We start from the raw sequence: 17188 nt of genomic DNA on the forward strand, positions 1-17188 counted from the left end.
ATAAGCAGCTGCGGAGTGAATGTATATATACCCAGTCTTCCTGAAGGAACTTGCGCTGAGCTTCATTGAGTAACATTTCCATGGAGTAGAAAGATATTCAACACCAAGAAGCACATGATGGCGTTTTTCAGTGTCTGACAGGCTGCGTGACTTTTTATTTTATTATAATTTCTTTTTTTAAATAAATGTTTATGCATACTTTAGTTAACATTAATCTGTCTCCGGCTCTTTTCTGCTGTAACAATGTACATGTCCCCTCTGTGGGACTAATAAAGGGATTCTGATTCTGATCTGAATGTTATTATCACATGTTTTGAATGCATCTAGTTTGAGATGAATCACCTGACTATATGGACGGAGGCAGCATGAAGCTTTCACTCCTGAGGGGACTGACAACAACAAATACCCAACTACCACACCCGGGCAGAGATAATACATTTACAGTTGGTATCAATGGGGTCTTCATTTGGCTAAACGTTTTTTTAATGACTAAAAATATGAGCAGCTGAGTTCAGACTTCTACAATGCAGAAAGATACTGCTTGAATGTTTTCCATTTGCATTAACACAATAAAAATAACTGAAAATGTTAAGTTATAAGAATAGTTTACAAGTTTACAAAGATTACAAATATTGCTACAGCTTAACAATCACAACAAATATCAACAATATTATTACCTTAAATCTGAGTGAAAAATAAAACAGATGCACACGGTTTGATTTTATTCCACATGTTCAAAGTCATGTTTTTATTTTAAAAAGTGCTGCACATCCTCCCCCTGTGAGACATATGAGACACTGAGTACACTAGTTATGATATAAATACTCTACGTCAAGTCTGTTTAAAGTAATACAATTACTCATTAACACATATTTAATAACAGTGAAGATAATTCTCCATTCCTTCAGATTCAATAAATATACACAAAAACAGCCGTGAGAAAATATCTAGACCATATGTCCCTGCTTTCCATATAAATGAGATATTTACAGTATTCCATCACACACACACACACACACACACACACACACACACACACACACACACACACACACACACACACACACACACACACACACACACACACACACACACACACACACACACACACACACACACACACACACACACACCTCTCAGGTCACAAGAAGCAGAGGGGTCCCAGCACAGCGGTGATTTCAGAGACGGTTGGAGAACACACCGTAGGCTCCACCCCCATGTCTCTGACAGGAAGTAGCTGCATGTCACCTCGATGCAGCTCCGTTCCCCCCCGCACCGTCACAGACACCTCCACCTGACGTAGGATCAGACAGGAGAGAAGGAGATGGGAAGTTAAAGGTCCCCTATTATGCTCTTTCTCATCAATATATTACAGGTCTCAGATATATCCAGAACCTGTCTCTGATTGGCTGAAACACCAAACAGATCATTGCAGCATTACCCATAATCCCCTCTGTTTCAGCCCTGTTTCAAAAGTGCTGATTCTCTGTCTGTTACTTTAGATGAAAATAAGGAGCCCCTCCCCACGCCCCTCTGAGAGAGATTTGGTTAAAAATAACTCAATGGTGCTCTAGGAGGAGATTCAGGTGATAAGGGGGGGGGGGGGGGGGGGGGGGGGGGGGGGGGTTACCTTGGTTGCTGGTGAACATGAACAAGTGGATTTTGCATAATAGGTGAGCTTTAAAGAACTTGAAAATATATATTATAATGTACTAAACAGTGAACAGGATACTGACCTCACAGCCTCTCCTGGACACGCTGGTGAAGTGGGAAGGGATTTCTGTGCCGGAGTCTCCCAGCAGGTGAAGTATGTGATCAGCTGACGATGTGTCTCCCACCAGGTGATCAGCTGACGATTTGTCTCCCAGCAGGTGATCAGCTGACGATGTGTCTCCCACCAGGTGATCAGCTGACGATGTGTCTCCCAGCATGTGATCAGCTGACGATGTGTCTCCCACCAGGTGATCAGCTGACAATGTGTCTCCCAGCAGGTGATCAGCTGACAATGTGTCTCCCAGCAGGTGATCAATTGACGATGTGTTTCCTGCAGATCTGGAGCTGTTCTCTGAGCAGCGGAGCGTCAGGAGCTGTGAGGACGAGAGGCTGTGCAGCCGCAGGAACCTCAGCTGGACCACATCCAGGCCGGAGTACTCAAACTGTAGAGACACACAGGAGTCAGTTTTCAGATTCATCAAAAGTTTTTCTATCAATTAAAAATGTGTTACCTTGTTCCCAGCGTGCTGCTGACTGAGCCATTGGACAGGTGCATTCTTCTTCTTTGATTTCCAACTTAATTTGATCTAAAGAAAGGAGGTTAACAATTACAATTGGCTACCTGGTGCCTTAGCTGCAGTTTGATTTCGTGTAGTTTTTTTAATTTGATATTTGTAGTTTAGGGACAAAATCGCCACTACAAGTTATAATAATGATACATATCAATGTAGGAGTAAGTGAGTGTACCTGTGAGGGTAGAGGCTCGATGCAGGTCGCTCCTCCTGCTGTGAAGTTACAGAAAACCCTCACCGAGTCGTGCGGACAGCCTTGGTTTGGGTCCATGTAAAAGAAACCTGAGAGATGATCCACTTTAGTGCACCATCATTCAGAATCATTCAGTAAACAGTGAAGTGTATTCAGAGGCTCACCATCGCTCAGGTGAGGGTGTATGAGTCCCAGCTCGTAGCAGGAGGTGGCAGGATCCTCTTTGGTTCCCTGAGGCCAGCTGAACGAATCCTCCTCCTCTTCCTCCTCCTCTTCCTCCTCAGACCATCTCCTGGACAGCAGGCTGGACCCCTGGGGTTAATGGGGTCAAGGGAAGATGTGAAGGAACACTTATGGTGCGTTCACATTACATGTAAAGTCAAAACCACAAACTGTCTGTGGCATGGCGGATACAGTCAATGTTTTATCTGTGTCTGTGGGATGTTGTTGTGAGTGTGGACGGAGCAGATACAACGTTAGCTTAGCCTGATCGATCCAATCTCCATTCAGAAAACACACATGTTTCTCCTGCTGTCTTTTCTGCAGGCTTGTCAAAGCATTAATTGGTTCTTACAAACCAGTGTCAGTATGTTGTCATTCTGGCATCATTTTGAAACGTGTATTACAATTACATCACGGTAACATGTGTTCATTTTGTTGTAGTTGGTATCTACCATAGTATTTACATGGAGATAAGCCCCGCCTCCTGGTCTAGCGCGTCTTGTTTGAATGATGAGAGTAAACACAGCTGACAGCCGCGGTGAAACTTAGCGATTAGAGCGATGCGAATATTCACATTGCGTCCAGGAGGGAAACTTTACCCACAGTCTGTTGTACCTTCAAGAGGGCCGGTGTTAGTCTGAACCGCGGCACGTTCTCTAGTCTTTTAATGCGTGCTGTTTTGGGTCTCTGACGACCCGGTCTGAGCTCAGGCTTTGAACCCCGTCTTTGTGAAGGCCTGCGTTTGAGGCCTGGTGCTCCTGGCTTCCCCTGTGAGGAAAAGGGGGAGAAACTCATGGCAATAAAGCTGTTTTTCACTGCATTACAATTTAAATGCCTCTTCAAACTTCACAGTATGTTACAGTTAACTTTCTTTTTTTTAAACTGATGATTAGATGAGTGAAAGTCTTACTGGAGGTCCTGGCTTGCCTCTCACTCCCTTTGGTCCTCTCCCTCCTTTGACTCCTTTCATTCCCTGTAAACACAGTCAGACTCTGTCTTGATACGACTAATGCATTTCAACAAATCTCACTATTCACACACACATGGTAACCGCAAATAATGAAAGACTGGAATAATTTCAGGCTGACTGAATGAGCTTTAAAAAAAAATTCTTTGTTGAACATTTGAAAACTGTGGAATCAGGATGCAGGACACGAGATCAAAGAAGTCAAAGACGATACTTAAACCTTCATAGTCATAAAACATAAATTACAGTATTGTCAGTTTGCTGTTTATATGATGTTTATATATATATATTTTTTTTAATACTTTTTCCTAAAATTCAGATTTGTTTATGGAAATCTCAAAATTCTGACTTTTTTTAAAATGCTGACTTTTTCTGACTTTTTTCTCAATTCTGACTTTCTTTCTCAAAAAATCTGAATTCAGATTTTTGGCTGAAAATCTCAAAATTCTGAAATTTTTCTTGAAAATCTCAAAATTCTGAAATTTTTCTTGAAAATTCTGAAATTTTTCTTGAAGATTCTGAAATTTTTCTTGAAAATCTAAAAATTCTGAAATTTTTCAAAAAATCTCATTTTTTTCTGCAAATCTCAAATTAGGACTTTTTCCTATAATTCTGACGTTTTTCCGAAATGCTCTAAATTCTGACTATTTTCTGAAAATATCAGAATTCTGACTTTTTTACCCAAATGACTTTGTAGGTCTTGTTAATCAGTGCGTTTCCCAAAATCACGCTTGCATGGAGGCATTAAAAAGTCTCACCTTCTTCCCAAGCTGGCCCTGTAACACAAACAAAACAGAAATTACTTTAGTGAAGTGTTTCATAACTTTATCAAATAGCAGAATATCAAAGCAACGCACAGCGAGTCCGAGGATGCCTTTACGCCCGTGTGGACCCCGAGGACCGGCTTCTCCCCTGTGAAAATAAGTACGTTCATTATTAAATTACTGCTAAAAACTGTGAAAAGAGAAGTAAAAACAACTCACCTGCTTTCCTTTATGGCCTATTCGACCCTTCAGCCCCTGCAGACCAGGATTCCCCTGGAAGGTATAATGTGGTGAGCAGGTGAAATTATGCATTTTTTGGAATGTCAATTATTCTAATCTTCAAATATTTCAACCAACCTTTAGCCCAGATGGCCCGACTGGTCCAAATATTCCCATTTCACCTGGGAGACCCTGCAAATAAAGTTGATAATGGGCAAAAAATGATCAACAGTGTAGTTTTGTCTGATTTTTGCAAGCCGATCAGAGCTTATCGTAAAATTCAGTCCAATTAGTATATTCTTACAACAAAGAGTCAAGTATATCATTGGAAATAAATACAAATAAACCATCTTGATGTTAAATAAAACTTATTTTTCCCAATAAACCCCGTAATGTGGTGCACTTATAGCCCTTACCCACCAAACCAGTTCCAGTTCTAGCTCCGTTTCTTCTGGTTCTGAAGCGGTTCTTATTTTTATCCCCAGTGTGTTTTCACCGCCAAGAGACCGACTGGTGCTTCGTCATCACATCACCGTTAAAGTTAGCGTGACATATTTGGTTCTTAGTTTCTGGACGAGCAGCTAAGAACTGGTTTTCGGGTTCAAGAACTTGCCCCACTGCTTTGGAAACAGGAAGAACCGGTGCTTAATCGGACACTAGCTCCGAACTGAAATTAGATGCATTATTGCCCCGGTTAAGACTCTGCAACTTAATACAGATTTTAATTAAACATTTATATACCAGAAAATTGTGATCAGGATTGTTTGGATTAAGATCATTTCTTAAAAGGTAAACCAGTTCCAGTTCTAGCTCCGTGCTTTTCTGGTTCTGAACAGGTTCTTCTTTTTAGCCCCAGTTGTGTTTCCACCGCCCAGAGCCCAACTGGTGCTGCGTCCTGACATCAGCGTTTAAGTAAGCGTGACATATTTGGTTCTTGGTTTCTGGAAGGGCAGTTGAGTGGGGCCAGCTAAGAACCCGTTTTCGGGGCAAAGAACTGGCCCCTCTGCGGTGGAAACAGGAAGAGCTGGTGCGTAATCGGGCACCAGCTCCGAACTGGCCCTGTAAGCGCTTTGGTGGGAAAGTGGCATTAGTGTTGGACTTTACCTTCAGACCAGAGATTGAAGACTCTCCCTTCTCTCCTCTCAGTCCTGGAAGACCCTGTGCAGATCATACAGATGTTTACAGATGTTATGTTAAGTATTTTATGGCTGTTTTTTAATTATTATTCTGTTTTCTATACCTTTGGCCCCATTGGTCCAGGTGGTCCTTGTTTCCCTTTGAATCCAGATTTACCCTGAAACACAGAACAGGACATCAGTAGGATATTTCAATAAATGAAAATAATAGCCTGCATTATATTTGTTACTAGAAAATTGCATTTCCACATGTATATATATATTTTTTGTAACTTTGTAATGCTATTTCATTTCTATTTCAGAAATATTTTGGACTGTTTATTTCTGCAACGCAAACATTTCCCAAATTGGGATTCATTTCATTTCATTTCAAACCTTTATTTAACCAGATTGGTCCCAATAGCCGCGTTCACACCGGAGTACTTTTCACCGTACTTTTCGCGTTTAGTTCCGTTAGTACCCCTTATGTCGCGTTCACACCAAAAAGAGCACTTAATCTCGGGAACTTTTACTCCCATTTTTAGTGCCTGCTGAGAGATGGTACTTTCCTGGGGGAAAAAAGTGCCCCAGTTCTGATTGTTCTGGGCGAATTGCAAACCACGCCCCGTACAACTCTGAAATGTTTTGTAGAGCCGCCATTTTATTATCCTGGCATTAGCATTATTAGCATTAGCATTCGCCCAGTGCACAAACGCAGAGAGACTAACTTATGGCAACACAAAATAAAACATCGGAGCGGTGGAGATGAGGAGGTATCGGCGTTCTGGCGATTTACTCGGAAGGCTTCAGTAGAAGCTGCTGGGAGTCCTAGCAGCTTCTACTGAAGCCAGTCCCCAACTCCGGGGACTTCCGGCCGGGGACTCCGGGTGGCAGTATACACCGTGAAGTTGTTTGCGGCCTGCCAGTAAACCCAAAGCAGAAGAAGACGAAGTGACGTCAGCGGCTCATTTGCGTAATCTTCCCTCAATCTGCCCTGGGGTAATAAGTGCCGGGGCACTGAGTGCCGGCACTAAATACGGCAAAGTACTTGGTGTGAACGCGCCTATTGAGATCATAGATCTCTTTTTCAAGGGAGACCTGCAGGGATCAATAAAGTACCTATCTATCTATCTATCTATCTATCCATCTATCTATCTAACACATTACTGTAGATTAAGGGACAATCACATACATTCAAATAAGTACTTAGTTACTTGCCACAGATGTTTATAGGCAGTGTTATTGCACAGCAGGGGTACATCAAACTATACACATGTCCACAATGAACATATCATTTTGACTATTTCAATTCATTATAACAAAATGATTATAAAGACAATAATGTTGTACCTTAAACCCTGGTGCTCCACTGCTTCCTCTGACCCCAGGAGATCCAGGTTTTCCCTACAACATTAAACACATTTGAGATGAATTTAATGTCACTAAATACGGTTTTATGGTGAATGTTTGCACGTCATCCATGTGTGTTTTGGAGCTTACCATTTTCCCAGGGCTGCCAGGTGTTGCAGGAGCTCCTCTGAAACCTACATCACCCTTTGGGGAAGAACAGAACATCATTTAGTAAAAAGATTAACAATACAACGACTACATTTATTATAGTAAGGACTGTTTTAACCTACTGGATCTCCAGGATTTCCTTCAACCCCGAGTAACCCATCCAGACCACTGAGGCCCTGAAAACAAGATCAAGAGACGAGGAAACAATCGTCAAGACATTCCTCACTCTCAGTTTTTTATGAGCTTAAATACAACTCCATGTCACGATCTGTTTATTTTCTGTTTCATTTGGGATTGTCACATTCTGTCGGGTTCCTGTTTTACCTTGAAAGTCGTTCACCCCCTGTCTCATTTCAATATTTACTTCCTGTCTCAGTGTTTTCATTTGTAAAATGCTTAATAAGCACCGTAACTTTCATGATATCATTTCTCGGTCACGATCAGTTGTTTCCGTGAACGGCCGAATGTTGTGTGACGGTAAATGTTGTGTGACGGTAAATGTTGTGTGACGGTAAATGTTGAGGCCGCAAGGCATTGTGGGGCAGCATTTTCTCCTCTCCTTTCGTAAAGGGAGCTCCAGTGGTTCCTAAGCTAAAGGAGGTTATAAAGGAAGTTTCAAAGCTCCTTTCCTATCATCTAGAGTCTAGAGAATTGGAACGGCACTTATCATGGCTGCCACTGAGGGACTTCCGGGTCATTTCACTCCGTTAGGAAGGTTCCTAAGCTAAACTGACTGTTCGACTGCAACCTTGCTTTCCCTTGTGTTCTCTGTGAGTTCGTTGTTTTTCCTGTGGTTTGGTTCTGAATCCTGAAGTAAAATCTGTTTTTTTCAGAAAATCTTAAAATTCTGACTTTTTTCTGAAAATGTTCCCGGTTTGTTCTTGTTTTGTTTGTTATTTTTCCTTTTGTTCCTCTGCGCCTGCTCCTGCAATTTGTTTACGTTGTACCAGCTTTTCATTTAATAAAAGCTCGCCTTATGTTTTCTGAAAATCTTAAAATCCAGCCTTTTTCTGAAAATCTCAGAATTCTGACTTTTTTCTGAAAATCTCAGAATTCTGACTTTTTTCTGAAAATCTCAGAATTCTGACTTTTTTCTGAAAATCTCAGAATTCTGACTTTTTTCTGAAAATCATACTTTTTTCTGAAAATCTTAAAATCCAGCCTTTTTTTGAAAATCAAAAGTAAAATGATGAATTTGAAAATGAAAAAAATCATACTTTTTCAGAAAATCTCGATTCTGACTTTTTTCTGAAAATCATACTTTTTTCTGAAAATCATACTTTTTTCTGAAAATCTTAAAATCCTGACTCTAAAAATATCAGAATCCTAACTTTTTTCTCAAAATTGCAGAATCCTGATTTTCTTCTGAAAATCTCTAAATTCTGACTTTTTTCTAGTAGGTTCAGATTTATTAGTAATAAGTCTCAATCATAAAAAGAAACATTATTTTTTACATGGCTTACTGTATTTCTTCTAGTAAACAAAACAATGAATGTTTGTACAGTGTACAAATATTTTAAACACAAACAAAAAAGCCTTAATAGATAAATTAATGTTTTAATTTGGCTGGTCATACAAAAGAAGCTGACAGATACAATTCTTTTTTAAATGACACTTTTTGCCCCTCTTGTACACACTGATGAACAGGATTTGAAATAACTGGATAAAAGTGCAATCTATCAGCAATCCTGTTGAATAAACTTAAAGATAAATGAACTTTTTGGTTTGTTTACGGGTAAGGAATGTGTTTTGGGTTTTCAACGTGTCACGGTTGTTCATGTGTCCGTTGAAATGAGCAGATTTCTTCAGGTAATCAATAGATTTAGGGATGTGTTTATTTTATTTCTCAAAAGGGATACTTGCGGCTTTTCCAGGCGCTCCAGCAGAACCTGGTCTTCCTCGTGGACCTTCATCCCCCTGAAGAACAGAATTCATTACATGCATTATTGCCTCTGTTAAGACACTTAATACAGACTTTAATTAAACATTTATATATCAGACATTAGTGATCAGGGTTGTCATAGTGATATTAATGTTTTTTAAATGGAATAAAAAACACTTTCAGGATCATTTTCGTTTTTATTTGTAACTTGCTTTGTCCATACATGCACTCAGTTTTGGAAACATGCCTTTTGTTTTCTTAAAATCTTAAAATGCGGACTTTTTTTTGAAAATCACAGAATTCTGACTTTTTTCTGAAAAACTAAACATTCTGACTTTGAAAAAAAATCTCAGAATTCTGACTTTTTTTATCAAAATGTCTGAATTCTGACTTTTTCTGGAAATCTGTTTTTTTCGGAAAATCTTAAAATTCGTAAATAAATATATTAATAATTAGAAAATGATAATAATCATTAAAGCAACTCATTAAAAACTTTACTCACTTTTTTCCCGGCAGCTCCTCTGTTTCCTTTCCTTCCAGATTGGGCTCTTTTCCCCTAATAAACACATTATCCCCATTATATACAAATGTTATTTATTAGATTATTTATTTTCAATAAAACCATATAACTATTTCCCCTCACCTTTATCCCCTGAACTCCTTCAGACCCCGGCCCACCTGGAGGACCAGCAGCTCCAGATGACCCTTTAGCTCCTGCAGAGCCAACAAACCCCCTCTTCCCCAACGTCCCCTAAAACACACACACACACACACACACACACACACACACACACACACACACACACACACACACACACACACACACACACACACACACACACACACACACACACACACACACACACACACACACACACACACACACTTTAATTGATTAAAGTGAGATTATTGTCACCCATGGAGAGATGCGCAGTAACTATTCTGCACACATTTGAGTACGTCGTATGCGGGTGTATGTTGTATGTATGTTATGTCTGAATGTTTACAAAAATGACAATAAAAAGAGTATTCAAAAAATAATAATAATAACACTGAATGATTACATTACAAATGCTGTGAGTTAATATATATATATTTTACCATTTTTCCTCTCGTACCAGGCTCTCCTTTTGCCCCTTTATGACCTCTAACGCCCTGAGGAGGACAGAAGTAGACATGGCGTCACTTTGGTCACATCTTTATACACTTCATTAAATACACTTAATCAGATTAAACACCCACCATTTCTCCTCTGAAGCCGTGAACACCGAGTCTCCCCGTCTCACCGTGACCGCCCTGAAACACACAACAGAGAAACATAATGTGTATAAAAGTGAACTCCTTCACATCGATTGAGACATTTCACTTTGTTAGGGTTACTAAATAATGTATTAAACCTTTGCTCCAGGGTTTCCACTCTTTCCATCAGCTCCTCTGTTGCCGGGCAAACCCTGAAAGACACATGAAATTAGTCAAATTATTGTTTTAATACAAATATAAAACATGATCAGGTTTTGAAGTTGTGTTTGTTTTGTCTAAATGAAAAGCTGTTTCATGCACAATCTGTAATTTCGTTTTTAATTCATTCCTTTAGGCTTTGTTAATTAGGTATTTTAATTTGGAAGTTTAAAATCAGCTGTTATAATAAGAATAATGATGATACAACAACAGTCTGTAAATATACACAACTTTATAATAAAATGGTATGACTAAACACAGGTATGATCCTAAGTAAAACAAAATATGAGGTTATCATGAGGTTGTTCACATCGCAATTTATCAGTGGATGTTTGCTGGAACTGTTTGTAAACAGCGTGTTTCCTGACGGACACACACAGCGTGTTTCCTGACGGACACACACAGCGTGTTTCCTGACGGACACACACAGCGTTGAGACTGGTCAGGTAGTGCAGCAGGGTTAGGTTAGGTGATGCAGACTCGCTGTTTGAGGGCTTGATAACCCACTCCCCTCCACACTCGTTGGTTTGGAACAGCACTTAATGTGGCGGACCCTCCGCACGAACGTGCAAACGGAGGGGTAGGGTGTAGGGCGTGGTTTGGAATTGGGCCTCAATATTCCGAATGTCAGGTGGGAGGGAGATCCGGCTGAATATAGATACTAAGACACTTAAGGTCAAAAATGTCCCCATTAAAACCACAATTACTAGTTTCCTAATGATACATTTATTATTTCCAACCACATAGAACCATTATGTGGTTGCCCATGGAGCAAATGATAACATTTAAAACATCTCAAAATAGAAATAAAACAGCATTAAAAAGTAGAAAATATACAAGTTGACCGTGAAGATAAAAAATCTATAAAACTCCGACAAATAAAACACTATTGAAGGGCCGATGTTCAGTTAACACAATGTATAGCAGGATATTATTTACACTAAGTGTGTAGGAATACAGGCTGTTTTGCTGGTTTCCTGCACGAAAAATACATGCATTTAATGAGTGTTGTTCCCTACCATTGACATATCACACTCTGTGTAAAAAGATCCCTCTAACATACAGAAAATAATACGTTTTAATTGTGTTTTTTAATCATAACAACACTTGCATGTAAAACAACTGGGTTTAACTGGGGTTAAAATTATTTAAAATTAAATGAATATTTGGGGCTTATGGTCAGGACGTAAGGAAGTAAAAAAGAATACTTAAATATAATTTCATAGCACTTTGGGGTAGATGTTTTTAGATATATTAGAGCAGCTTCGTCTTGCTTTCGCTGCCATCCAGTGGTAGAAGCTTTCATAACGGAGCATGCACATGAACTGGTTGGATGTAACTATAGGTTAAAACTTCATATCATATCAAACAACATTCATTTTATAATGCGTGCAAAGTTTCTATCTTAAATGTTGTGATATATATGCTAATTCCACATTAAGTCTATTAAAACGTACTGGTGTCGATGGTCCAATTCTTCCAGGGGGGCCTAATCTGCCAGGTGGACCCTGCAATGAGAAGGTGTAAAAATACATTATTGAAACAGCAAGATGTTAACTTACACTTATTTTATAGATTCATTAATGGTTTATAAAATGTCAAGAAAAGTCCCAAGTTGTCTAAGTCTTGTCTGTCAGTCCAACTCCCAAAGATATTCACTTTAATATAATTATGAAACAGATCAAATAGGGAAATCTTCATAATTAAAAGGCTGAAAACAGCATTTTCTGCTATTTATTTGCCATTCAACGCTTAATGGATTATGAAAAAAGTTGAAAAATAGATATTAGTTAGGTAATCATGCCAGGTCTACATGTGTACACATTTGAGCAGGTCTATCTCTTCAAAGACATTATCTGAATCACTAAATATAGAAAAAACCTTTTAGTAACCACATGTCATTTGTAACTGAGAAAAGACACGCTTTCTCCAAACATTAGATGGATAGATAATATGTAAGGGATAATGTGCAGCGAGGCGGTCATTATGGGTAAAAGAACACCCGACAGGCGGATCAGGGAACCCGACGCGAAGCACATTATCCCGCTTATTACACGGCCACATTCTCAACAAAGTAACGACATGACTCCCAATATTAATTGAAATGCTTTTATAGATATAGAAAATGTTTTTATTGATTTAAAAAAGAGTATTATTGTTTTAAAAAATGGTTGTATTGATTTAAAATGACATGCATCCGCTAAGAAAAATAGTCCGTTGATACTGTTTGAACAACGTAGCAACGGCAGGAAGTGCTTAGATAGCGTTTTGCTTTTTGATTACAGATTTGAAAACATCGTTGCTTGCTTTAAAAGTAGCACAATTCATTTTGTCAAACCTTGGGAAGTATCTAGATATCCCTGCCCGAATGCCACAGTCACTGGCAACTGAATATGTGTCGCCGTTTGATGTCTATGTCTGTCAGAATCGAGTATTCAACTAAGCCATGTAATAACACATTCAAACTAAAGTAACCAGCCTGTTTGGAAAATGTAAGAAGTAGAAAGTACAGGTATTTGTGTTCAACATGTAAGAAGTAGAAAGTACAGGTATTTGTGTTCAACATGTAAGAAGTAGAAAGTACAGGTATTTGTGTTCAACATGTAAGAAGTAGAAAGTACAGGTATTTGGGTTCAACATGTAAGAAGTAGAAAGTACAGGTATTTGTGTTCAACATGTAAGAAGTAGAAAGTACAGGTATTTGTGTTCAACATGTAAGAAGTAGAAAGTACAGGTATTTGTGTTCAAAATGTAAGAAGTAGAAAGTACAGGTATTTGTGTTCAACATGTAAGAAGTAGAAAGTACAGGTATTTGTGTTCAACATGTAAGAAGTAGAAAGTACAGGTATTTGTGTTCAACATGTAAGAAGTAGAAAGTACAGGTATTTGTGTTCAAAATGTAAGAAGTAGAAAGTACAGGTATTTGGGTTCAAAATGTAAGAAGTAAAAGTAAAAAGTCGTCAGAAAAATAAGTAGTGGAGTAAAGTACTGATACCAGAAACATGTACTTAAGTACAGTAACAAAGTATTTGTACTCCACTACTTCCCACCTCTGTTTTGCATCTCATTGACACTGAAATAATGAAACGGTATTACTAACATTGTGTCCCCGGAGCCCCTTCTGGCCTTTGACCCCCGATGACCCCGTGTTTCCTCCCGGTCCGAACTGTCCGGGTCTCCCTGAAGAACCTCTGGTCCCGAGCTCACCCTGAGAGACACATCATCACACATTTCAGAAGCTACAAACCAAACCTGGCAGACTTTAGTTTCTCTGATTAATCCAACATTTCTTAGTTTCTGACCTTCAGCCCCGACACTCCGGCTCTTCCACTGACCCCAAGTATTCCCAGAGATCCCTGAAAAAGAGGGTGACAGTTTTTATGGCTTCAATTCAATTACATTTAGCTGACACTTTTATCCACTTCCAATAAGTGCAATTAACCATAAAGATACAAATGCTGAAGTAGAAGAAACATGCAGAAAGCCAGACCATTGTAAGAGCTGGTGCATTCATTTAACTGAGGTTCAAATTCTTTAAAATTGAATGAATATTTGGTGGTTCTGGTAAGGAGGTCAAAAATAATACTTAAATATTATTTGATGGCAATTTGAATTGGCAATTTTTCTCCACTTAAAGGTGGGGTAGGTAATTTTGGAGAAACCAGCTCGAGTGCGCTAGAATTTGAAAATACACAACCGGAGAAAATCTGCCACTTCCTTACAGAGCCCCTCCTCCAACACACACGAACGCGCACATGACCAATGAGGGCACGAGATAAGTTTGTGCACAGATGGAAGGCTGACAGGCAGGTAGGCCATCCAGTTATTTTAGCCGGGCCGGCTCAGATGATTGGTCATGCTTTTTACAGTACTACGGCTTCCACAGATGACATTTCTTTATGGATTTTTTGTCAAAGCACTTAAGATATTCATTGCTATCGGGATGTTAAGAGCATTCCATGGAATATAACAAAAAGTGTATCTCGAGCCGGTTTCTCAAACTTACGTACCCTACCTTTAAGGTCAAAAACTTCCCCATTAAAACCACACTTACTGGCTTCCAGATTATACTGGTATTATTTCCAACCAGATAGTCATTTTTCGTTTGACCTTTTGAAGAAATACAGGCTAGTTTCCTGGTTTCCTGCATAACAAATAAATGCATTTAATGAGAGTTGTTCCCTCTCATCGACATATGACACACTGTGTAAAGAAATCCCTCTAGCATACAGAAAATAATTAGTTTAATCGTTTTATTTTTAATCATAAAAACACTGGCATTATGTAAACCAACTGGATTTAAAGAGTTCAAATTCTTTAAAATGTAATGAATATTTGGGGGTTATGGTCAGGACGTAAGGAGGTAAAAAATTATACTTAAATAGAATTTAATGGCAATTTGGGGTAGATATTTTTAGATATATTAGAGCAATTTTGTTAAGGTGAGATACTGGGATAGTGTACTGGGGAATTGCTTTCGCTGCCATCCGGGACTTTCTGCTGCAAACAGGTGTGTTTTCGTTGAGAGGAATCTTGGTCCTACTCACACTGAGGCAGAAACAAGCTGATTGGCAGATGAAGAATGAATAACATGTTTTAAAGAAATGTATAATGTGTAAGTCTGAATTCTTTAGAACACTCTGAGGTCTTCACAGGGCCAATATTCATGCCATTACAATTGCAAAAGGCCACTCCTACCAGCCTGCAAACTGCTCTGAACAGAACCCAGTGGGATTACACATCCCCATGTTTAGTCTAGAAAACGGTACATGTGTGCATTTTATTATAAAGTTGTGTATATTTGCAGGGACTGTTGCAAAAACCACGCAGCTGTTTTAAAAAAAAGAAACACCATTAAAGATTTTTATTTTATTTTGAATATTATTTTGTATACAGAGATGCTGCTTTGAAACCGTTGTTACGAAAAGTTACGGCATTTCCTGTTTCTGCCAGAGCGAGGGGAGTTCAGCTGCGAGTGAGACTACAGACGGAGTTCACTCCATCACTGAAGGGGAGTGGGTAGGGTGTGGTTTGGAATTTGGCCGAAATGGCTGCCACAACAACCCTAACTGGAGTTCACAATTAAAAAATAATAATAAGTCATTCTCCACCTGTTTCCCTGGGGGCCCTTTTCCTCGCTGTGGCCCTCGGTTGCCTCTTTCACCTTCATCTCCCTTTGGCCCTTTCTGTCCAGGAGGTCCAGTGTTTCCCTTATCCCCCTGAAATAAAGCAACGTTTAAGAAAATATAGCAGTATTTACATTGAATATGATTGAAATCGTAGGAATGAAAAACAAGATAATTGTTTACATTGTGTGCATTAATGTAATGCAATGCATCCCATAATGACTGTCTAAATACCAGCATGTGGACAACAGAAGGAAAGGAAACCCCTCAGCAGTATTTAACGCTCTGTTTCTACCATCAAAAATATAATAAAAAGTCCAAATGTGGAGAACAAACTGAGTTTAAATCCAGTTATTGTAGTTATCTAAAGTAATATTCCTTCTACATACAGAGATTAAAATATGTTAATCTCTGTGTGACATATTTTATTAAATCCTGAAACACCTGAAGCTTCTCTGACCTTCTCGTTAGAAATTAAAACACAGGTGTCGCTGCTGAAAGGACAGAATATAAAGGGCTGAATTGTTTTATTTTTCTGTGTAATAGCATGCATCATTTTCACATTTCTGAGGTTGTTTTGAAAGTAAAAAACAACCCATTTACTCACAGAAAAGCCTTTTAGTCCAGAAGGCCCCACAGGTCCCTTTATTCCCATTGGACCCTGAACACAATAGAAAAACACCTGGTTACTAATGCACGTTATTACCAGAAAGGAAAGGCCTTACATCCTGTGTTTTTAGATAATTAAGATGTTTGAGTGCTTTTAAGTTCAGTTAAATGAAATCAAATCTGTAACAAACACAGTTTCATCAATCTACCTCCTCACCATCGAGACCAGCAACTCCCTCCGTCCCCAAAACTCCTTCAGATCCCTGAAACAGTGACAGAAACAAGAGAGAGATTAATCATTTCATTAAGTGTTTTTGATCGAAAGTTACATTTTAGAACTAGTTATTTTAACTCAATTTAAGTCACCCTCCCAACCCTGGTTACTATTGTTTACAGCATGTTAGGAGAGGCTGAGTAAGAAAAGCTTTACCTTGTTTCCTTTGACACCTAAAGATCCAGCTCGTCCCTGAGGCCCATCTTTACCCTAAATGTTGAGAAAGGGAAGAAACAGTTACAGTGACTTCACGTCACCACCGCTAAGCTAAAGGTGGCTAATGTTGGGCTATAAAGGAACTACAGCACGGTCACAGGACTTCAAGTCACCACCGCTAAGCTAAAGGAGGCTAACGTTGGGCTATAAAGGAACTACAGCACGGTCACATGACTTCATGTCATCATCGCTAAGCTAAAGGAGGCTAATGTTGGGCTATAAAAGAACTACAGCACGGTCACATGACTTCACGTCACCACCGCTAAGCTAAAGGCGGCTAATGCTGGGCGTGATGGCGTTTAGTCGTCTCTTTTAGACACTTGTTAGCACCAGTGGGGTA

The 17188-nt window shown here is 39.2% G+C and overlaps 2 protein-coding genes across 2 annotated transcripts; both read right to left on the reverse strand.

The window, feature by feature from the left end:
• Positions 1-1114: 1114 nt before the first annotated feature.
• On the reverse strand, positions 1115-7494 carry LOC117497687 (collagen alpha-2(XI) chain-like). Its single transcript, XM_034149687.1, has 14 exons — positions 7406-7494; positions 7266-7319; positions 7116-7169; positions 5891-5944; positions 5755-5808; positions 4789-4842; positions 4651-4704; positions 4426-4443; positions 3316-3468; positions 2643-2790; positions 2461-2567; positions 2226-2300; positions 1737-2156; positions 1115-1294 (listed from the first exon to the last, which is right to left on the reverse strand). The coding sequence occupies exons 2-14, from the start codon at positions 7266-7268 to the stop codon at positions 1142-1144; spliced, it is 1347 nt and encodes a 448-aa protein (XP_034005578.1). The 5' UTR covers positions 7269-7319; positions 7406-7494; the 3' UTR covers positions 1115-1141.
• LOC117497688 (collagen alpha-2(VI) chain-like) lies at positions 7397-16757 on the reverse strand. Its single transcript, XM_034149689.1, has 11 exons — positions 16753-16757; positions 16576-16621; positions 16357-16410; positions 15735-15842; positions 13926-13979; positions 13724-13831; positions 12081-12131; positions 10563-10616; positions 10408-10461; positions 10267-10320; positions 7397-7459 (listed from the first exon to the last, which is right to left on the reverse strand). The coding sequence occupies exons 1-11, from the start codon at positions 16755-16757 to the stop codon at positions 7397-7399; spliced, it is 651 nt and encodes a 216-aa protein (XP_034005580.1).
• Positions 16758-17188: the final 431 nt, after the last annotated feature.

Source organism: Trematomus bernacchii, unplaced genomic scaffold, assembly GCF_902827165.1.
Source record: "Trematomus bernacchii unplaced genomic scaffold, fTreBer1.1, whole genome shotgun sequence".
NCBI classification, from domain to species: domain Eukaryota; kingdom Metazoa; phylum Chordata; class Actinopteri; order Perciformes; family Nototheniidae; genus Trematomus; species Trematomus bernacchii.

What these genes read in the sequence shown, in the direction of transcription:
- LOC117497688 (XM_034149689.1), bottom strand. An exon ending in GGGAGTTGCTGGTCTCGATG is followed by an intron (nt 16,411 to 16,575) that starts GTGAGGAGGTAG and finishes TATTGTGTTCAG; the next exon opens with GGTCCAATGGGAATAAAGGG. An exon ending in CTGGTACGAGAGGAAAAATG is followed by an intron (nt 7,460 to 10,266) that starts GTAAAATATATA and finishes TCTTGTTTTCAG; the next exon opens with GGCCTCAGTGGTCTGGATGG.
- LOC117497687 (XM_034149687.1), bottom strand. An exon ending in TAACACCGGCCCTCTTGAAG is followed by an intron (nt 2,791 to 3,315) that starts GTACAACAGACT and finishes CATTAACCCCAG; the next exon opens with GGGTCCAGCCTGCTGTCCAG. An exon ending in TCGAGCCTCTACCCTCACAG is followed by an intron (nt 2,301 to 2,460) that starts GTACACTCACTT and finishes TCCTTTCTTTAG; the next exon opens with ATCAAATTAAGTTGGAAATC.